The 18,993-nt window shown below is 33.3% G+C and overlaps 2 protein-coding genes across 3 annotated transcripts; both read right to left on the reverse strand.

Annotated features, from left to right (window-relative positions):
- Positions 1 to 6,326: 6,326 nt before the first annotated feature.
- On the reverse strand, positions 6,327 to 10,817 carry LOC111010588 (uncharacterized). 2 transcript variants are annotated; one of them, XM_088119662.1, is made up of 6 exons: positions 10,092 to 10,817; positions 8,605 to 8,690; positions 8,164 to 8,469; positions 7,940 to 8,023; positions 7,055 to 7,511; positions 6,327 to 6,624 (listed from the first exon to the last, which is right to left on the reverse strand). In XM_088119662.1, the coding sequence occupies exons 1-5, from the start codon at positions 10,476 to 10,478 to the stop codon at positions 7,064 to 7,066; spliced, it is 1,311 nt and encodes a 436-aa protein (XP_087975788.1). In that variant the 5' UTR covers positions 10,479 to 10,817; the 3' UTR covers positions 6,327 to 6,624; positions 7,055 to 7,063. The 2 variants fall into 2 exon arrangements, with proteins under 2 accessions (XP_087975788.1, XP_087975787.1); XM_088119661.1 differs by lacking the exon at positions 6,327 to 6,624 and having other exon boundaries at positions 6,858 to 7,511; positions 10,092 to 10,816.
- A 962-nt stretch (positions 10,818 to 11,779) lies between these two features.
- LOC111010417 (26S rRNA (cytosine-C(5))-methyltransferase NOP2B) lies at positions 11,780 to 18,495 on the reverse strand. The gene is made up of 18 exons (XM_022283831.2): positions 18,284 to 18,495; positions 17,082 to 17,401; positions 16,811 to 16,989; positions 16,665 to 16,728; positions 16,436 to 16,569; positions 16,264 to 16,347; positions 16,108 to 16,182; positions 15,945 to 16,016; positions 15,788 to 15,861; positions 15,422 to 15,474; positions 14,049 to 14,158; positions 13,750 to 13,818; positions 13,513 to 13,587; positions 13,323 to 13,415; positions 13,155 to 13,234; positions 12,958 to 13,057; positions 12,247 to 12,512; positions 11,780 to 12,156 (listed from the first exon to the last, which is right to left on the reverse strand). The coding sequence occupies exons 2-18, from the start codon at positions 17,341 to 17,343 to the stop codon at positions 12,102 to 12,104; spliced, it is 1,845 nt and encodes a 614-aa protein (XP_022139523.1). The 5' UTR covers positions 17,344 to 17,401; positions 18,284 to 18,495; the 3' UTR covers positions 11,780 to 12,101.
- Between the last annotated feature and the right edge of the window lie 498 nt (positions 18,496 to 18,993).

Below are 18,993 nucleotides of genomic sequence, written 5' to 3' on the forward strand. Positions count from 1 at the left end.
GTGAAGACCAAATATTGTTTTATTGAAAAATTGACAAGTCGATTAATTTTTTTAAAGGAATCTATGTTTTTTGCATTTCTCTCTCTGAGTTGTCAAACATTTAATGGTAGTGAGATATTTGGTAAGGAGTCAAGTATTTTTCGATAATATTTAGGTCTGACTTATTTTGTACTCACTCATCATTATTTGACAATTAAGAGAGGGAAAGGTAAATATAGAGGCTTTTCAAAAATAAAATAATAATAATAACCATCTATCAATTTTTTAATGGTTGAAGACCTAAGTATTTTCCTTTTCCTTTATTGATTAAACTGAATAGTTTCTAATCTATTAGATAGTTCTCAATTTTGTGGATAAGACATCTATTATCATCATTAATGTCGATAGTTCGATCCACACCTCACTTCACTGTTGTTGGTTGAAGTTAAAAGAAGAGAAAAAAATCTCAAACTTAATGAACTGGTGAAGCTAAAATCCTCAATTAGTCACTTGTTTGAAAGAAAAATATTTTGTTATCGAAGCTTGAGGTTTAATTTGATAAAAGCAAAAGTTTAACATTAAAATTGCCTAATTAAACCAATTGTATGGGTGAATTTTTAAATTTTAGTCGAATTGATATCATGTGACAAATAATTAGAAAGACTACTAAAGTTTATTGCATCAACATAGAATCAATCCAGACTAAAAGACTATACAAGAAGTCGAGTACATGGGACGATTCCGTGGGGACACAAATCCTTGGATAAATTCCTTATTCTCTCAACAACCAAGATTTTTTAGTTTAGAAAATTCCAAAGACAAGATATCTAGAAAGTTTTTAAGTTATCTTCATCTACCAAGAGAAAAAAATCTTGTTTCTCTTAATTGAGGTGCATTGTAAAATTCTAATTTTTACTGTACTTCGACACAAATTCAGATATGACTTAAGTATCAAAGTACATGTTGAGCTAGCACCATACTGATGAGTATTCTTTTTGTTTTGTAGGTTTCGTGGAGTGTTGTTAGCCATAAACATAGTTTAGTGGTTAAGATATCTTAAAAACTCTTTCTATGAAGTTCGATCCTCATACTCACATTTGTTGTACTAAAAAAAATCTTATTGAAATTTTTTTTGGACTCATAGAATTAAGAGAATTTTAAATCGTCAAATGAAATTACTAGATGAAATTTGTTGGGGGAGAAATCCGAGCAGGCGACGTGTTGAGCTTTGAGGAGAAACTTAGGCACGGGACCACATAATGTACGCTGCAAACTTCATTATTAGAGCTGTATGGGAGACACGTCGCAGGCCTACAGTAGGGGAAGATAGATCAGCTGGTGGAGACACCACCCACTAGCTGTATCGGAGTAGGAGGTGTTCGAACATTCTAGGCTAATAAATTAATAATAATAAAAAAATTGGAAAAGGTACAATGTTTCATTTAATATCCTGCAACATTTACAGTGAGGAGACATTGGTCAAACTTCGTATATCCCAAGAATTGTCCCTTGTCTTCATGATTTGAGATTTATAATAGTATAATATTGATTTATTATTACCCAAAATAATATTTCTAATCGTTGAGGAATTTAAGGGGAAAAAAACCAAAAATATATAACAAACTGTTTAGTACCGTTCAAGTAAAAGAGTTGCCAGAGGTGGAGTAAAGTAGGACACTTCAATCCTCGTTCAAATCATGGATTTAAAAACTCAAAATTAGGGATGGCAAAAAAAATTTGGAGATCGTCAATCCGATCCGATGGGAGAATTCTCAATTTAATTCGGGACAGGGTAAAATTGAGGATTCTAATCAGGATCCCTGACGGGTACAGGGCGGGGATGGGGAGGTCTCCACCCCGTCCCAACCCTGTTTAATATTTTATTATTTTTATATATAAAATAATGTCAATATATATTTTTTTTATAAATACTTTTTTTAATTTTGTAGCTATATTTAATTAAATTTTATATTATTCCATTAAAAAATCTATATTTTCCAAAGAATTAAAATATTTATAAATTTTTTTTAAATAAAAATGAGGAAGAGAAAAAAAATACCCAACAGGATAGGGATGGAGATGGTCCCGTCCCATCTCGTTATCATCCCTACTCAAGATTTGAACAGTAAATCTACTATTTAACTCTATTTCTCTTTTTTTTTTTTTTTTACCATTTATCTATAACGCTATTATAAATTAATTAATATTTATTACATAAATATATCATGTCATCGTTTGACTATGTCAATGATAATGACTAATGAAATTCAGTTAATATAAAATCACAGTTTAAAGTTGAAGTTCTAATAAATATTTTAATAGCTTATAAACATTGAACCGATACAATTTTAATAATTGAAAGTCTAGTGGGAAGAAATATGTGCTACGAGACAAATTAATGAAAAAGAGTGGGTGTAAATAGAAAACGATTGATAAAATATCCCTAATTTCCTTCTTGCTTTGGACTTTTTTTCTAATATTTTCTAAATTATAGCCCCACACAAATTTTTGATGTATACGTCCTAATTATCATTTTCACCCTTAAATTTGACTAAGATTTTAGTAGTGAATAACGAATAATTATAAATGAAAAAAAAAAAGAAGAAATCAATTTTTAAAAATATTAAAATTAAAAGTAAAATTAACTGGAGCATAAATCGACCGTTGAAAAGTTGACACTTCGAATTCCTATTCTCACCAGTAACACTCTTGAAAATTATAATTTATAAAAAAAATAATAATAAATCAAGAAAAGAAAGATAGTGGAAAAGATTTCCACTTTTGCTATTTGCTAATTAATTATTGAAGAGATTTTTTTTTATAGAAAATTATTGAAGAGAGATTGGTCAAAACTTTGGGATCTCTCGTGAATAGAAATTTATATCTCCATGATTGGTGTGTTAATGATATTAATATTCATTAGGTTTTAGTCTTATAAAAATAAGGAAATATGGAATACAAAAGGTTCCAGAGGCGCAGAGCTGCAGGAGGTCCCCGATCAATAACAGGTGACAGTAAAAATAAAATATGCGAGAAAGGTAAACTTAACTTTGAAAATTGAAAAAAAAAAATTATAATGATCATTTATATAACAAACATACCTTAACAAATGAATTTGAGTTAGAGTTGTTCAAAATTTTCAAAGACATTCTAAAACAAAACATTATTTTGTAAATAGGAAACATATATGCAAGGTAATAAATTTCTATCAACCTGTCGACATTTATGTGTATATGAGTTCAACATCAGCATCAAGATTTCCATAATGATAATATTGCAAAAAAAAAAAAAGATCTATACTATATTAGAAAGGGAGGACATTAAAAAATATATTTTTAGACATTATGCCATTTTTTAATTTATAAATTTACAAAACATGTTAAAAATTAATTATAAATATTTTTTTAAAAAATAAAGTGATTATAAGTATTAAGTTAATTAATTAATTATCAATAATAAATAATCAATTAATTATCAACCATAACAATGATATCGAATCTAACTTTTTAAAGAATAAAGTGATTATAAGTATTAAGTTAATTAATTAATTAATTATCAATAATAAATAATTAATTAATTATCAACCATAGCAATGACTCGAAATTTTAGGATAGATAAAATATTATTATTTAATTTATGAACATCCTAAAAATTTTCACTAATAATAATTAATAATAGAATTCTGGATAACATTTTCATTATCTAGCATTTTCTTCTATAAGTTCTCACCCACTCCAGCTGCATGTTTTCTTTATTTTTAGTTTTCTCTTATTATTATTATTATTTACTCTTAATTTCTTAAAGTCTCTTTAATTTTAAAAACAACTCAAGACATATATGATACGTTTAAGTCTGACACGAAATTTATATATCAAAACTATATCTAGATTTGTAAGTTTGCTTTATTATAATTTTATTCGTGAAATTAAATAATGATGTGACAAGATAAGTATATCTGGATTTTGATTTAATTTTTTATTTTGATTTTTTTTTACTTTTATTTAACTTTTTTTTCAAAGGATTTATAATTGTTATTCTATAATTGCTATACTGTTACCTTTTTTATTTGTTAATATTTTTTTATAATTAGTATTAGCATGTTACTTTATTTAAAATGTTTGTGCATGTTTTAATTTAATTAAATGTCCTGTAGATTTATATTTTATAAGAAATTTAGCATATTTGTTAGATCTTGCAAAAATCATTTTTAGACCATTATATCTTTTCTTAATCTATAAATTTATAAAATATGCCATAGAAAATTAATGGTAAATAGTAAATCAACTTTTTTTTTATATCCGTGAATGTCTGGACTAGCTTATACACACCTCGACTAATCTCACGGGACAACTGTCTAACCCTACAACATTTAAGGCCGATAAACTAATTACTAATTCCTAAAATATGTGGTCAATTAATTATCAATAATTAATTAATTAATTATCAACCCTAGCAACTACTTGGAATCTACACAGTTGAAATATATAAAATCTTATTATTTAATTTATGAAAAGCTTAATAATTTTCACTAATAATTACTGACAATAGATTTCAAAACTTTTAGAATTCCAAAATATTTGTAACTTTTTCATCTTCCACTTATATAAATATTCTATAATTTTTCACCTAAGCTACCGTTTTTTTTAGTTTCAGAGGGTGAATAGGTTTAGTGACAATTTATAAACTTTTTAGTACTGTCAGTCGAATTTAAATAAATAAGTAAACTTTTTATAAACAAATAATTTTAACATAAATTAGAAATAAAATTTCAAGTACTCTAATTAATTTCAATGTAAATATTGCACATAAAACATGAATAATAAACTCTAGTAATTAATTTTATGTAATTTATAATGAAGAAAATTAATTGCTAAAATTAAATAGGATATGGATAGAGAAAATGACATAGTAGTTCGGCAACACTAGCCTACTCCACTTCCCAAGCTCCTCTTGGATGTTCAATTGAAGAATTTGACTCTTTTCACGGTTTAGAGTCTAATCGGTACAACATTCTTTTTACGAAGCAAAAATGAACCCGATCCTTTTCACGTTTGGCTCAAGAGAAACCTTTACAAAGAATTTAAAATTTGAGTACAATCTCACCAAACTCTCTCAAATAGTAGATATACAAATTTCTGCTTACAAATTTTGTATGAATTGGAAAATGGGGAGAAAATTGTTGTATAAATTTTGAGAACAGGAGTTTAAACAGGATGAGGATAGTTTTGAAATTGATTTGAAATCAAATTTATTTTTTACTTACCCCATCTTTTTTTTTCATCTCTTGTTTGGTTCTTTTTTTATATTTCAATTCTTTCAATATCATGCCATGCGTCAACTTTTTATTGGTATGTTTGGATAACTCAACATTTTTCCTTTCAACTTCATTCCACTATAACTTCTTCTCTTGAGCTCTGGATTTTGATAATTCAAAAGTTATTGGAATCGTTGTATTGACCTCTACGTTGTGACACTTCAAAATATAAAAATTACCAAATAATAAAATTAAATTTGTTATCGTCAAAACAAATTAAAATTAATTAATTTGAGATTAAGATCTACAAAAAATCATATATCTTTTCTTAATTTATAAATTTATAAAAATATGTCATAAAAATTAATCGCAAGTAGTAAATCAATCAATTAATTAAAATCTAAGAGGTTGGAATATATAAAAAGATTCTTAATAATTTTTACTCATAATAGATTTTAAAACTTTTAGAATTCCAAAACATTTGTAACTTTTCCATCATCCACTTATATTTTATATAAATAGGAATTTTCTTCTACCATTTTTACCATCTCTTTGAGCTACAATTTTTTTTTTTTAATTTTAATTCTCTCTCAATTTCTTGCTTTTAAAGTCTCTCTAATTTTGAAAATAACTCAAGGCATACCTGATAAGTTTAAATCGGAGTGAAATTTATATATCAAAACTATACCTTAATTTTTGTTGATATTTTACTTTGATTAAGTTAAAAATAATGGTTTATGTCTAACAAGTCAAATCTATTTTACAAAACATGTATTGATTTAGTTTTTATTTTTTATTTTTGTTACTATTTTTTTATTTCTTTAATTTTATAATTGCTATATTATTGTTTTTTTATTTGTTAATATTTTTTTTATAATTAGTATTATTGTGTTTTTTATTTAAAATGTTTTTGATTTTAAATTAGTAACTCAAATTACTGTAGGTTAAAATTTTATAAAAAATTTACCATCTTTGTTAAAATATTTTCTCCTATTTTTTTAATAACAATAATTCAAATATATTATCTTAATTACTTTTTTTAAAATTTATATAATATTTGAGACAAATATCATATAAGAATATTTAGCTCAAAATGAAATATTCAATTCTTTTTATTATAGGAAGAAAATAGAGATCGGACTAAACAACTGAAAGAAGGAACGGAGCCGAAGGAGCAGACCCGAAGCAAGGTAAGTAGATCGAGGCCTAGCAACCATAGCCGACCCGGGGTTGGCGCCGAGCACTGCTCGACGCTGAGACCTTGGTGCCGAGGAGTTCTTGACCCAATGGCTGAGAATTTCATCGGTTCTCCCCAACCTCCATGCAGCCCGATCCAAGTTGACTTGGTCTCGACCCTGAATGCAACATGAGACCCACCCCGTCTACATCTCCTGAGCACATTAGGATTCAACTTATGTAAATCCATGGATTCAACTTATGTAAATTCTAAAGAGACTAGGATTCAACTGATATAAATCTTTTATATTTTTATGATTTTTCTAAAAATATTTCATTAACATTGATATTTCCATTAATATTTTCATAAAATCGAGACATCACTATCAGTTGAAATACACTATCCAAATAGGGTGGGTGAGTGTAGGCTAAAGTTTGTCGCCACTCATACAAAAAGAACTCAATTCAATTTCCATTCATCTGCAATCAAAGTTGTGACATACATCAAGTTTAATTTATAAGATCTCCTAAGGAAAAAAAAACCAAAGATTATCCTAAATTCATACATCTTTCGCTCGTCTACCGAGCGATTCGAGATTTCGTAAACACAAACAAAAACTAAGAATATGAAGGTTGAAGCTTTACCCTTTACATTTACAGCTGCTTGTAGCAGCTATAAGCAATGCCAACAGACACAGCAGCACAGATAACAGCAGCAACAGCATATGTATCTTCGCGCTCCCAGCTCTCAAGCCATGTTGGCATTGCGCAAACCTTGCGAGAGGCCACTTTGCCGCTATTGCTTCTCGAGGTCGTTTTTCTGCTGCTCTTTGCAGTAATGTTTGGAGGAATGTCATTCGTATCCGAATCGGTAATTGATCCCATTAGTTCGGGATTCTGACAGCAAGTTGAGTAACTCTCTCCACCCCCCTGACAGCAGGCTGAAACCTCACCATGTGATCTATAGAGATCGGTATTCGAATCACTTGTCTGTATTTGTGCCAACTCTTCCTTGCTTTTGTGGCCATTCGCTCCAGCAATCAGACGGAGCCTTCGTTCTAGGCTCAGCTTTTGTTCATCTTCTGATAAACCCATCTGCCCTCTGAGTGAATATTCATAAAATAGTATTAAAACTGAATCTTAAATAATAATTTTAGATTAAATTACCATGCGAGGCCTCGGAACCTATGCTTGATTTCAAATTAACCCTTTTAGTTCTAAAAGTTTCTATTTGATCTTTATGGTCTTGATTAAACGCCTCTCTTTGCCACGCTCATAAGGACTAAAATGGTAATTTAACCGTGATTTCAATACAATACATCAAAAGTAAATCCATCTAGCTCTATGCACTAACCAAGATCAAATATCTTGATGCAAAATTTACCTTCTTGTTATCAATATGGAGGGCAAAGATGACTTAGGACAAGGTAGATAAACTAAGTGATCACAATCAAGTTTTAATCTACAACAACACTTGCCGAACATGCCAAACATTTAGAAGAGTTATTCGTGCAAATAAAGAACAAATACCTCCAGAGTTCATCTACAATCTTCCCTTTCACGATATGCTGCTGAAGCAGCAAAAATACATCTTCGGGGGAAACGTATCCGTACCTGAAAATAAATCAAGAGACGTGTTACCGAAACAGGCATCTGGGGCAAAGGAGTTCTGGATAAATAATCAGGATATCAAAATTTGGGAAGAAATATCAATGAAGAGCGAATGAATCATCAGATAGATATCGCTTCCATACCAGTGCCCAGTGACTTCTCTATTGGCATTTGATCCAAATATAATGACATTTCCTGCATACTTGTGGCCCCCAATATGTGAGCATGGGCTAACAGATACTTCATTTTGAAGACCAAGAAATTTTATCTCGTCTCGGAACCGACTGACCAAGGTAGGGCCACAAACGCCACACCGGCGATCACGAGACCCATGACAGCATACAAAAATATAAGAACCTTTCAGCGTTTCAGGAGTTCCAGGCTGCCACTCACCATTCTTCACAAGCACTTCTTCAACAAATGTTTCAACATCAAAATGGGTCAACCTCCTGCAATTTGTTCATAAACGTATTCAGTATGATTAATCTCTCAAACAAGGAGTCTCCATCGTCATGGTGAAGGATGATAAGCAAGGAATTTATCAAAATGAAGTTTAAGTTGAGCCAGTAACTGACACTACTAACCTATATCTTATCATGTCTGGAAAGATTAATACATCCCCATTCGACGTCTCGGTTCCATCATGCCCCTCGCATATGGTTAAGCGGGTCTAAAATTTCCAGAAGAAACAGAATAAGGTTGAATATAGAGGGAAAAATATGCATATCGAACATCATAAAATTGGAAAATAGAGATAGAAGCATTTGGATGCAGATTCTAAGGGGCATTGATTATTTTAGTCATAAAGCCATTAGCCAGATCATAACAGGATTAACAAGAACCTCATTTACCATAACAAAGATTTTAATCATGTTAGTTAATTTAAACAAAATTGTCAATAAATTATCACCACCTTCATGAAACAATCAATACTCACAGCAGAGTTAAATATGTGAAAGCCATTTTAGAACTATGCTGATGAAAATTAGGTAATACAGTGACAGTTGATAATCTACACCTATACTAGTTCTAAGTGTTACAACAATAGACGTATCCATATGTCCATAATGGATACCGTCATTTTGGAACTAAACCCACATGGATTTTTACTTTTGGATTTCACTCAAAAAAGGATTGTAGCCTTGACTTATATTCTCAAGATCTTCCCCAAGTTGCATCCCAAATTGACGTTTTTAGCCACCACAACATAAAGGAGAGTCAGAAACGTACCATCTGTAAACCCCTACAGACTTCAAATTTTCGGTACCATTTTTTTTTTTGTGATAAGAAACAAATTCATGAAGAAAAGAGACAAAAGAACAGCCTAAGGACAAGGCTGAGGATATTTCTATGACACCACCATGAAGCTAGCAAATGAACATTATTACAAAAAGAATCCCAAGACCTAGCCTTATCTTCAAAAGAGCAAAGGTTTTTTTCCAACCAAATGCTCCATAACAAAGCTCTGAAAGCACATTTCCACAAAACTTTAGCCTTGCCTTACAAGTTCCACCCGTAGAAACATTCTAGAATCCAATCTTCTATGTTCCTGGGCAAACAAATAGTTTTTCCAAAGCAGCCAAATTTTCAGTACCAACTCTCCCACCCCCACCCCCTGCAGAAGAATCTCCCACATTCCCAAATCTCTCCAACAACAGAGCTAATCGGCAATACCACAATCTCTCATCCAATAACACTGTAAGAGTTTAAAAGGAATCGGCATTTCTTTCCAACTATTTCTTTCCAGACTCCCATGAAACTTAAAATAACTGGAACTAAGAGGGAGGAAAACATCTCTGAACTCCTAAGAAGCCCTGCTTCTTTTTCAAATTAAACTTAACCTCAAAGAAAATCACATAAAACTTCTAAATTCCACTCCCAACTCTACCCCTGCAGAAAAATCTCCACATTGTAAAACCCACATTTCCAAATCACTCCAACAACAGAGCTAATCCACAGCACCACAATCCCCCATCCAATAACACAGTTAAAGATTAGAAAAAGAAAAAACCAAGAAATGGAAGTGTAGAACAAACAACAAACAGTTAGAGGGCATTAAACTTAAACTTACTTCTTTCTTCATATCGCCCTTCCTCGCCATTACAGCAGCAGAGAGCAGCCTGGGCAGGCGATCAAACTCCGCGGCCTCAATCCTCGGAGGCCAAACCTGAGGGTTCTTGTAGCAAAGAAACACATGGCGGTCATAGAAATCGACAGTCCCAGCGAGTTGGCTCTGCCGGAACTCAGGCCGGGAGAATCCAAACTCAGCATCGCTGACATTCCCACTAAAATCCGAGAGCAGACCCTCGTTCTGAAAGCTCCCGGAGGCACTTCCGATGTGGGAATTTGGGTCGGAGAGAAAGCTGTCGCGGGGGTCGGAAACGGAGACAGGGGAGGAAGATGAAGATGGGTTTGCGGCGAATGAAAGAGGATCGTCTCTCTCTCTGCTGCTGGCCATGATTGGAGTGGATTGGATGAAAGGGGAGGTAAGAAACACAAATGGGTCGGCGTGGAGGAAGAAAAATCCGAGAAAGCGGCACTTGGGGGGGTCGCTTTTACATGGTGAAGTGTGGAATCAAGGTGTAGCGGCTGGAGAATGGCGTGATACTAGGTTGATTTGGCTGATTTTGCTCCCTTGTTTTGGACACGCGTGTGGATTTGGGCAATTGGGTTTGAAGTTCTTGAGACTTTTGCGAGACCCAAATGTGAAATTGGAGGAGTGAGGCAACAAGTGTCCAGAAAAAGGGGAAATTAAACTGAAAGAGACAGAGAGAGAGAACAGGGAAATGGGTCGTGGAGAAGAATTATTAGTTAATTTGGGGATCCTTTTCCTTAGCATTTGAATGAGCCAACTCCGGATTTAGCCTACTTTTTCCTCTTATTATTATTTTTTTCTTTTTTCGAGATTGAAGATATTGTTGACCTTTGAATGAACACGGTTAGACCAAGTATAGTTTAGTGGTCAAAATTATTTTTAACTTGCAAGCTCAAATTTTAGCTCATGATTTTGATGAAATTTAATACAAGTTTCATCCTTGAAATTTTTATGTTGCATCTTCAACTCAAAAAAAAAAAAGGAAAAAAAATTAATTTTGTGGTTTGCCAACTTGAGCAATAGCTCACAATTAGTTGGAGAATGAATTCCCACCCCTAAAAAAATATTAATAATTAAAAAAAATCATTTTCATCTCAAACCTTTGAATTGTGATCCTATTTAGGCTTTATCACTAGCTAAATAATTATGCTTTTCCATTAACTTGGTTGGATATAACAAATAAAAAGGAGAACAAAGTAAAATCTTATGCCACAAATGCATACCTCATAAGACATTTTTACTTTACTATAAATTTAAAAGTCAATCTCTCATCCCACATTTGTTAACCAAAATATAAATTTGAGATACTATATTTCCTTTTTATTTCTTTTGCAAAATAGTAATGAAATATTATCACATAAATTTAGATCATAGAATTGTCATATAGATTAAGCCAATTAATTTGTTTGAAAATTAATCATAGAAAATAACTGATTGATTCAGCTTCTGGATTTTGTAACATATTAAAAGTTAGTAACATTTTGATCGATTCAAAACTTGACTTAACATCCAATTTTGACTACAGATGGACCTTCCTTTACAATAATCAAGAAAAAATTACTCGTTCCCATACGCACGAGCATTAATTTCTCCCACCCTTAAAATTTGTCAATTCAAACATAGCTCAAAAATATGACATCTCCCCGCCTGTGACTCAAAAAAAATACCCTAAAACCGATGCTGTATTACAAATTTCCGAGGAAACACCATGGCATGGTCTCAAATTGTGACTGGTTGGTTATAAAGAATACAAACTACATCATGAAAATATAGATTAGAAAGCAAATGTATGAGAGGAGAATGATCCTACGTGAATCTTATCTAACAAAATTGGACATTTCATACAAGAAATGTATTGGCTCTCCACAGTTGAACAGCTTTTAAATGGTCAATAAATATCAGCAGATTTCACTCTCTTGGAGATTTACTTTGTAGATCGACTACTCAATCTTTAACATGTACCTTCAAAAAATTCGATTCAGAGCTTTACCCTTTCTTGCCCCCTGCTTTCTTTTCTCTCAAAGCTTGTCGTTTCTCTTCCCTGCAACCAAGTTCGAAATTAATCATAAAAATCTTTCAGAGACTACTAACTATAAGGTCACAACAACAAACTTTGAAGCCAGGATCCTACCTAGCTTTTGAGATTTCCATTCTTGAAGGGAATTTTCTTTTCTTCCTCTTTTCCGTAGCGGGCGTTGACTCTTCGCCATTTTCAACATCGTGGTTTTGCAAAACCTCCTTCCTCTTTTTACCTTCTACTTGTTCTTTGCGTGGATGAAGACATTCACCATCATTCTCCTCATTTTCACTCTTGTCCGACTCATTATCTTCTTCCATTGCCGTTTCCAATGGATCAGAAGATTCTGCAGTTGGTATCTTGTTGCTCATTTTCTTCAACTGTAGATAGGGGAAACTAACATTTAAATCCTAACAAATACAATGCGACAATAGAGTTGTGGAAGATAAATGAATGTAATAGAGTTTAACAGGATGCAAAATGAATATTGAGAGATAATGAATAATGGGTGCGGGGGTGTGTAAGCTTCCTCGACACTTAGTAGAGTGCTCCATGTGAGAAATATGTTCCTAGGTATCCCAAGTGTTTCCTGACCGTCTCCGCCGAAACATGCTTTCTCATACATGTCTAGACCATGTCTAAGGTTGTCAAAACTCTACCAAAAAACAGTATTCAAGGTTCCACAGTGTATACTAAATGAGGTATCCATTCTTTTTCTTCCTCAAGAAAACAAATCCCTGATACCCCCACCACCCAATCCCATTCAATGGGAATTGGTAAGGAGAGAGCTCAACGTATATATCCTCTTTTAATGTTGAAATATACCTTTGCCACAAAAAAACCGTCCATGTTGTGGACGTGGGGGTAGAAACGTCTTGTCTTCTCTAAGGATGGGTGAAAACGTTTTTCCCTGAACCGGATAAACCTAAAACAAACAAAAAAAAGTTAATTAAATGAGGGTATGAACAAGGACGATGGGAGTAACTTCAGTTTAAAAACTGGAAGAAAGCATGGCAGGTTACCCAGGACGTCCAAAATCAAGGCCGCATGGAACAAGTTTCACATCCCGCTTTTTTAGTGCATAATCAATTACTGCTTCATTCTGCAAGATAAGTATGTATGTCCAATTTTTAGTAGACAATATAGAATCAACAAGAAAAATAAATAACAGGATTTATTTGGATACAAACCTCATCAACAATTATGGAGCATGTGGAGTAAACAACATAACCCCCAGATTTTGAATTTGCATCAGCCATGTCAATTGCAGCAAGAATAAGTTCCTGTATGGGACAAAGAGTAAGACTTAGAAAATTTTCCTTCTGTCCAATGAAACCAAAGTAGTTGACAATATGCAGTACACATAAGAACGAATTATACCTTCTGCAACTTGGAACATTTCTGGATTTCTTCTACGCTTTTTGAGGTTTTAACAGATTCATCCTTAGATACAACCTAACAAATAAACCCAAGATTCAGTTTATCAAACAATGATGGAAGATAAAATGGTATCATTGCAGAGCAAGAAATGAAGTAATTTTTTCTTATCTCGACAATGTGATTTTTCTATTTTTAGGGTCATGCTTTTAAAACAATCTTTCAGGGGAATAAACTTACTCCAGATCCACTGCAAGGAGCATCTAATAGAACTCTATCGGCCGTATTCGTGCCCATTACTTTCGGGAGCTGGATGAGAATAAAAAATAAAACGAAAGAAATTTTAGTGTGGGCTTATATCGTTGTAGCACAAATCATCCAGCAGCTTATTTTCCCCAAAATATAATTTTATAAAATAAGATTTGATATTGCATATTTAGACCAAGCCTAACTATAATGGAAATTCTAAAAGACATAAAACTATAAATTGGAAAATAGTAATGGTGGTCTGGTGGTGGTAAGAATAATGATAATCGGACCTCCTTCCCGTCGTAGCTACAGACAACAGTATTTGTCACTCCCATCCGATGTAGATTTGCAGTGAGAGACTTCAGTCTTGGTGCTTTCATCTCATTGGCAAATATTATTCCTGAGATAGTTGATCAATTTAAGAGAAAAATTGAACCTCAAAATATGGAATTTCTACATTATAATCAACAAAAGAAAACAAAAAAAAAGTTAATTAAGGATGCAGCAAAGAAGGCACATCCCATAATAAAATATAAGCCATTTATTTGAGGCTTCATAATGTGAAACTGTAGCAAGCAATTGGACAAATAGTTAAAGCAACATTCATCAGCCTAATCAGATAAAATACTTCCAAAATTACGTTAAAGTTAACATTTGTTAGCTGACGGCAGAAAAATAGTTGAGATGATTGTAAGTCACTACTTCCAATATGCTAAACTCATCTGTATGCATAGTCATCATATTTGGAGAAGGATTTCTTAGTAGCCTCATTTTGGGCTTCAGATACAGGTTTTAAAGAAATTTGTGTTCCTATTCCTTTCATGGGTTAGACAATCAACGGTCCTCCAGATAAAGGCAATGCAACAGAAACCAAGAAAAACCTAAAATCTATACCAACTTCTTGGTTCAGTTTCAAATGAAATGTGGTTTTCTTTCTTTCCTTTCTTTTTTGTTTGTAGAACTAGTAATTCAGTTCGGTTCATGGATTTCTTGTAGTTGCTAAGACCAACTTGAACCATGCACTAAAGAGAGGAGAGCACATACAAAGATAGCTACGAGAAGGCAGATCTTTCATTCTATTTCTAATTGCAACACCTTTTGGCTATTTACATACACTTGCAATCAAGTTGAGATTTTAATCCAGTAGGTGAACTTATATGATTCTTCGTTGCCTTTTGCCATTTCTTGGAGAAGCTAAAACTAGTACCCATAAAACTTGAACATGCATGCATCCATTTTCATAGCAACTTAAAATCAAGAACTGAATTGGTCCGAACTGAACCGAACAGTTATATTTAAAACTAACATGTAGTCCTCAGATTGGTTTAATCTAGTTGTCCTTATATATAATTGTTTTTCTATCAGTTTGTTCTGGGTTGGTCAAAAACTGACCAAGGATAACTGAACCCAAACACACCCCTACTACAGGCCTCTTTCTGCAATACCCTATATACTTCGAGTAGTTATTGTTTCCTATGAGAATATTATATTTTCATTTACTCTATGCAAAGACGTTGGAGAATGGCATGATTAGCAGATTACTTCAACCACTAGACCATGTATATGAACTTGGCATTCCAAGATAGATTCTAGATAATTGTGTCCAAGAAGCACAGGTGAGTATATGTTTAACATCAACAAAACTTAATTAGATATAACGTACCACTATTTTTCATGAGTGCTGCTATGTAAGTAGTTTTACCACCAGGAGCAGCCCTGCAATAGAATCAAACTCTCAAAAAAAAAGACATTGACAAATTCAATTTACATCGATACTATACTACTGTAATGTGTAACAAATTGCTAGTTGCTGCTTTTTGGAATCAAGGAGCCATTCTTTTAACCCGAAGAGTAAAAAGTACAAGGTTAAGCCAATGGCCATGAACTAGAAATAGAGAATAAATTTTGATTAGCTTACTTATCAGGATATGACATCCTTTTCATTAGTTTATAAGAAATCACAATAAAATATGAGGGAGAAAACACAGGCAGTGGTGAGAAAACATTGTAGAACTACTTATTCACTTACGCCATGTCAATGATTCGTTCCTTTTCCTGAGGAGCAAGGGCCATCACAGGCAGAAAGGAGCTTGCACCTTGTAGCTGTACAAACAAGGCATACATATTCACTACCTAAAGTAATGAGGAATGGATTAGAGAGATAATATAATTAGTACACAGTTTACCATGTAAAAACCTGCCATATATTCAGGAGTTGCTCCAATTGGCACTTGGGAATCATATACAACAAGTCCAACCTGCAATAAATGTAGGAAATATAACTACTTGGTTTTGAAACAGGAGGAAGAGATAATAAATGATAAATTCAACAGAAAAGAATCACCCCACCTTTGACCACTTGCTTAATGGATCCAGGTTCACACCTCTATTAATCAGAACATCTGCCAAATCCCGCCTTCTTGTCTAGGAGCAGAGAAAAGTATTTGAAAAATACAGATTATAAGAAGCCCCATATGACAAACAGAGATACCATATGTAACTTACCTTTAAGGTGTTAGTCCGCAAACATATTGGTCTAGGCTTTTCAAAAGCTTCAATAAGTTCCATTAGCTCAATAACTGGAAACAACTGAAGGCAAAGCATGTGGATCAATAACTTCTCTATATTTTACCCCTAAAACTAACATTTAAGAAAGTAAATACAAATGAGTGATTACCTCCATTAGAACCCCAGTAAGGAATTCGTTATAGCCATAGTATGAACCTATGTCTTTCTTAAGTTGCTCAACATAATCCTTCCGGGTTGCTCCCTCTTGCCTCAAAGCCTTGAAATTCGTAAGCACTCGAACAACTAGATTTACATTTCAACAAGCATGGGGTAACATAAGTACAGGAGCTAGGGAAAAGGTACAAATTACAGAGAAGAGACGAAATAAAAATGCATACTCTCTCTTATCCGCCTTTGTAAATTTGAAAGGTCAGGAGGCCTAAGCACTTCTTCTTCAAGTTCCTGGTAACGAATATATATCAGAAACAATTATAGAATACATATTAACCGAGTCAAATTCAAGTAAATTAAGCAGAAACGCAACCTCCTTAATTGGTAATCTGAACTCATCGGATTCTTCTCTAATATTGAGCTTCATTTCATCCTCTGCTTCTTTCTCTACCCTCGCCCTTTCTTCATCGATGGCTCTTGACTTATTTACGATATCGTCTTCATCGGAATCAGAACCCGAAACTGATCCCGAACCTGATCCCGAACCATTCTCTACAATGAAAAACCATACAATTCAATAAAAGCAGCAAAAGAAAAAATAACCAGGGAATAAAATAATTAACAGCCCACCAAAAAGTAACCACCTTCGTCGCTTCCTTGGAGGAAATCATCGGCCAAGGGATCATCACCATCAGAAGAAACTTCAGAACCAGACCCAAATCCGTCATCATCATCAAGCACTCCATTCTCAACTTCTGCATCGCCTAGACCATCAGAAAGGTCAGAATCATTCTCCTCCTCCTCCTTAGACCGCTTTGCCGTAAAGAGCTCTTCCTTTTTCTTTGTTTTTGATGGTGGGTCGTTCCGTTTCACACCCTTCTTCTTGTTGAACTTGGCGGCAGCCATTGAAGCCACTGAAGGTGCTGAATTTTTTAACTCAAAGAAACCCCACTGGAACTACAAGCTACAAAGTGAAAAAGAATGAGATATAACGAAGAAGCTGAAAATTATTGTCACTAATGTTGTTTTGGCAACTGAATAATTGGGGACTTCGGTTCCGGTTTTCTTTTTATTTTTAAAAACACCGATAAACATAATAGGTGTTCCACCAGGATCGGCAAAAATAACTAACACCAACGTCAAATATCCAAACACAAATTTAAAACATCAATTTAAAATAACTACACTGGAAAACACTGGTAAAGTTTCATAAATACAACCGTCCACAAATTTTCAGCAAAAACCAACATAGAAAAATAATCCCAAATCTCTAATTCGAACAACAAAAACAGTCCCAAAATCGCCAGCCCACGAAAACACCGAAAACAGTAGCAAAAACTACTAAATTTCAGCAAAAAATATATATATACATTAAAAAACAGCCTCAACTTCAGCCGACTCACGGCTGCCTCTACGGTAATCCAATTTTCTTTAAAAATAAAAAAGAAGCAACCCAATGACCCAACCCGCAAATTTTGGATTGGATTGGGTTGCTTATTTAATTCGGTTCTATATATCGGTTCGCTAGTCTAACCAAAAACCCCTAACCCGACCCACCCGTGAACACCCCTACATTTTTTTTTCTCTTCCTGTTTTTTGGGTTGACGAATCATTTTCAAAATTTACAATCTAATTTCGATCAACTCCTAAACGAAATCCTAAGCAATAATAAACCCAATATGGCAGGAAAAAAAAAATCCCCCATATTGAAAATTATCTAATCAGATGAAAGAAAACTACGAAAATCGTATTGGGCAAGATTTGAAACAGAACATGGTGAGGTTGGGTTCGATTGCCTCTCTTTTTTTAAACTATATTGCCAAAAAAAAATAAAAAAATCACTCACTGTCAGTTATGAATGGGAGGGACGATGGTGGACGGTGGAAGAACAGCGGCGACGGCGATAGTAGATGGACAGCCGCGATGAGGACAGAAACCAACAGGAACGGCAACGGCAACGGCAACGGTGAAATCGAGATTAGGGAGAGAGCAGAGAGTGATCGAGAATCTGGAGGTGGAGGCCGTGAAATCGAGAACCTGGAGCCGGAGGCAGAATTGGCGGCAGTTAGAGAATCAAACCTAATTATTTTCATCGGGCTCGACTTGATGGGCCTGTAGTTCGAAAATGGGCTGGGTTAACCAGAATTGGGTTGAATTTCTTGGGCCTGGAAAATTGGTATATATTTTAGAAATTCTCCACGTCATTCTACAATTAATATTTCACAAATTTCAAGCTTAATGATTATCTAGGGAAGGTTTGATCGATAATTGATTTCTTAATATCAGATTCATTGAATCAAAGTAGATTTAATGAATATGAGTTCAACGGATTTATTTTTTAAAACTGTTTTTGAATTCTGATTAAATAGTATAGATTTTAAAAATAACATTTTTATGTCTGTAGTATTTTCAAATTTTGAATTTGAAATTTTAAAATCTAGAATTACACTAAAAAGATAAAAACTTTGATAAATATATTATTTTGGCCCGTTTGATAACTATTTTTGTTTTTCTTTTTTTATGTTTTATGGTTTTAGTTTTGTGTTTTTCAAAAAT

The sequence above is a fragment of the Momordica charantia genome (assembly GCF_013281855.1).
Source record: "Momordica charantia cultivar OHB3-1 chromosome 11 unlocalized genomic scaffold, Mcharantia_2.0 BLBB01000011.1, whole genome shotgun sequence".
NCBI lineage: Eukaryota > Viridiplantae > Streptophyta > Magnoliopsida > Cucurbitales > Cucurbitaceae > Momordica > Momordica charantia.

Bases quoted from the DNA above. Each gene is read 5' to 3' on its own strand.
- LOC111010417 (XM_022283831.2), bottom strand. From the start codon at position 17,343: ATGGCTGCCGCCAAGTTCAACAAGAAGAAGGGTGTGAAACGGAACGAC. The intron at 16,729-16,810 runs GTTGCGTTTCTG...ATTCGTTACCAG, and splicing joins TCAGATTACCAATTAAGGAG to GAACTTGAAGAAGAAGTGCT. The intron at 13,416-13,512 runs GTATAATTCGTT...TGTCCCATACAG, and splicing joins AATGTTCCAAGTTGCAGAAG to GAACTTATTCTTGCTGCAAT.
- LOC111010588 (XM_088119662.1), bottom strand. From the start codon at position 10,478: ATGGCCAGCAGCAGAGAGAGAGACGATCCTCTTTCATTCGCCGCAAAC. The intron at 8,024-8,163 runs GTATGGAAGCGA...ATTTATTTTCAG, and splicing joins AGAGAAGTCACTGGGCACTG to GTACGGATACGTTTCCCCCG. The intron at 7,512-7,939 runs GTATTTGTTCTT...ATATTCACTCAG, and splicing joins ATTGTAGATGAACTCTGGAG to AGGGCAGATGGGTTTATCAG.